This window comes from Varanus komodoensis, unplaced genomic scaffold (genome assembly GCF_004798865.1).
Source record: "Varanus komodoensis strain SLA01 unplaced genomic scaffold, ASM479886v1 scaffold921, whole genome shotgun sequence".
In the NCBI taxonomy this organism is placed as follows: Eukaryota; Metazoa; Chordata; class Lepidosauria; order Squamata; family Varanidae; genus Varanus; species Varanus komodoensis.
Genome location: NW_025336626.1, coordinates 14,389 through 16,430, shown reverse-complemented (window position 1 = coordinate 16,430; position 2,042 = coordinate 14,389). Strand labels below are relative to the sequence as shown.

The 2,042-nt window shown below is 38.7% G+C and overlaps 1 protein-coding gene across 1 annotated transcript in view; it reads left to right on the top strand.

The window, feature by feature from the left end:
• LOC123017421 (deleted in malignant brain tumors 1 protein-like) overlaps positions 1-2,042 on the top strand; it is a gene marked incomplete at its 3' end in the record, with an annotated part of 14,917 nt that overhangs the window by 5,925 nt on the left and 6,950 nt on the right. Inside the window, exon 4 of the mRNA XM_044418767.1 lies at positions 1,024-1,183. Coding sequence (XP_044274702.1) covers positions 1,024-1,183 — 160 coding nt within the window. The remainder of the gene's footprint in view (positions 1-1,023; positions 1,184-2,042) is intronic.

The window sequence follows — 2,042 nt, the reverse complement described above, 5'->3', positions numbered from 1 at the left end:
AAGGAAAGGAAAATGGGGAGAAAAGTGAGATGAGCAGATCTCCATTAAAAAAGCCTGTGTCCTGGATCAAAAATCTCGCTCTGTCCTTCTGGCAGATGTCTTTAGACAGGCCCACTCAAGATTATATGCTGGAAGACTAGACCAGGTTCTTCAGTTATGGCAATTTCCCTCTGAAGGCAAAGAGAGCAATTAGCTCTCCTTCAGCACTCAAACATGGTACAGAGGAATGATGGAATACCATCACTATAACAACCATGTCCATGTTTTCTTTCCAGACTGGAAGTATGTGGTGGCTATAGGTGCAACTGTGATTAAATGCTGTGAAACTTTCCACACAACACAACAGTATTGTATGTTTTGCAGCGCAGGAATGTTTGAGAACTTGGCAACAGGGTTGAGGGAGATTCCTTTCCACAGAAGATCTTTAGATTCACTCGGAAAATATTTAACGGTAGACTTTCACTGACACATTGACAGCACAAGCAATGGTGCTGATGAAACAATTAAAACATTTGTTAAAGTATCAAAGGTTCTTTTCCCTTCATTTTTTAGTTGAAACTACACCACCAGTACCAGGTAATAATCCAATCAAGAAATGTATATTCAGACTGGTATTGAACTTGAATTCACATTAGCATAGCAAATTCATAAGGCATCAAGTTAAGAAAACACACTGTGGCATTTAGACAATTAATCCCTTAGAGTGGGAGATTTAAATTATTTAACTGATGGAAAATTATTAACTGACTGAAATCAATTATTAACCCTAACTGAAAAATTATTTGACCCTAATTAAGCATGGTGGGAAACAGTCAACATCGATTGCAAGATCCTTCCTGCTTCTAAGGAACAGAAGAAAGAACTTTTTATCTTCTGAGTACAGCAAAGACCAAGCACATATATGCATATATATATATATATATATATATATATATATATATATATATATATATATTCTGCAATAACTGCTACACCTTACTGCACCATGACCACATATGTTCTGTGTTTTCTGTTGGTTTTTAGTTTCGGGAACAAATATTCCTTGTGGTGGTTTTCTTCCATATTCAAATGGGATACTGGAAAGTCCACTGTATCCTTCTTACTACCCAAACAATGCAGACTGCGTATGGGAAATCAAAGTTGGAAGCAATTACCTGATAGCACTTACATTTCAAAGTATGATGTAAGTAAACCTCTAACACAGTGTACAAACCAGGTTTTTGTAAATAGCAATAGTGCTCTATATCGTTTGGAGCAAGGTGGTGGGATGCAGCTGAGAGATGAGGGACTTCAGCAGTGCTCTCCATTGAGTCCATGGCTGAATCCACATCCCCTCTTTGGAAGGAATGGGAGTTTCTGAATCCTTACAAATTTGACGGTCTGCATGATGCATTCATTATGCACTTGTGATTCCTTATTCATGGGTGTTAGCAAATTTTCCAGATGTTGTTGTACTCCTCTAGCTTTGCTTCTGCTTTCTTCTGAATGTGTTCCTGGCAGCTTTTAGAATGGGAAAAGGCAGGTGGTGTTTCTGAAAATGCAGTTTCCACTTTAGTGTTTAAGCCATCACACTGCAGAACAGCACCACCCAAGGGTCACATAGCAGGAAAACAGGAAAGGAGAACCTGTGTAGAGGTCTGGTCTCAGTTCTGTGACGAATTCACAAGTAGACAGCCATTTGCAGCCTCATGTCAAAAAGCTTTCCAGAATCTATTGTTCCTCACACTATATTTTGCTTTTCTGGTTGCTTCCCAGGTTCAAAAGCATTCTCACCACTCTCTGCGTCTGAACCGTGACTGCTATGCTCTGGTTATCTGGTTGTCAGATTCATTTGTCTTCCACTGTTAGTCTTTAATTTCACAGCACCTTAGTGCACAACATATGACAGAAAGATTCTGTCTGGGGTGTTGGTATAAAGGAATTAATGGTGATTTGAATTCTTTGTTTATGTTGATTCTAATGCACTAGTCCATTACCATCAGTATAAAAATAAAGTCCATGTTTTCTTTCCAGGTTGGAAGTATGTGGTGGATCTAGGTGCA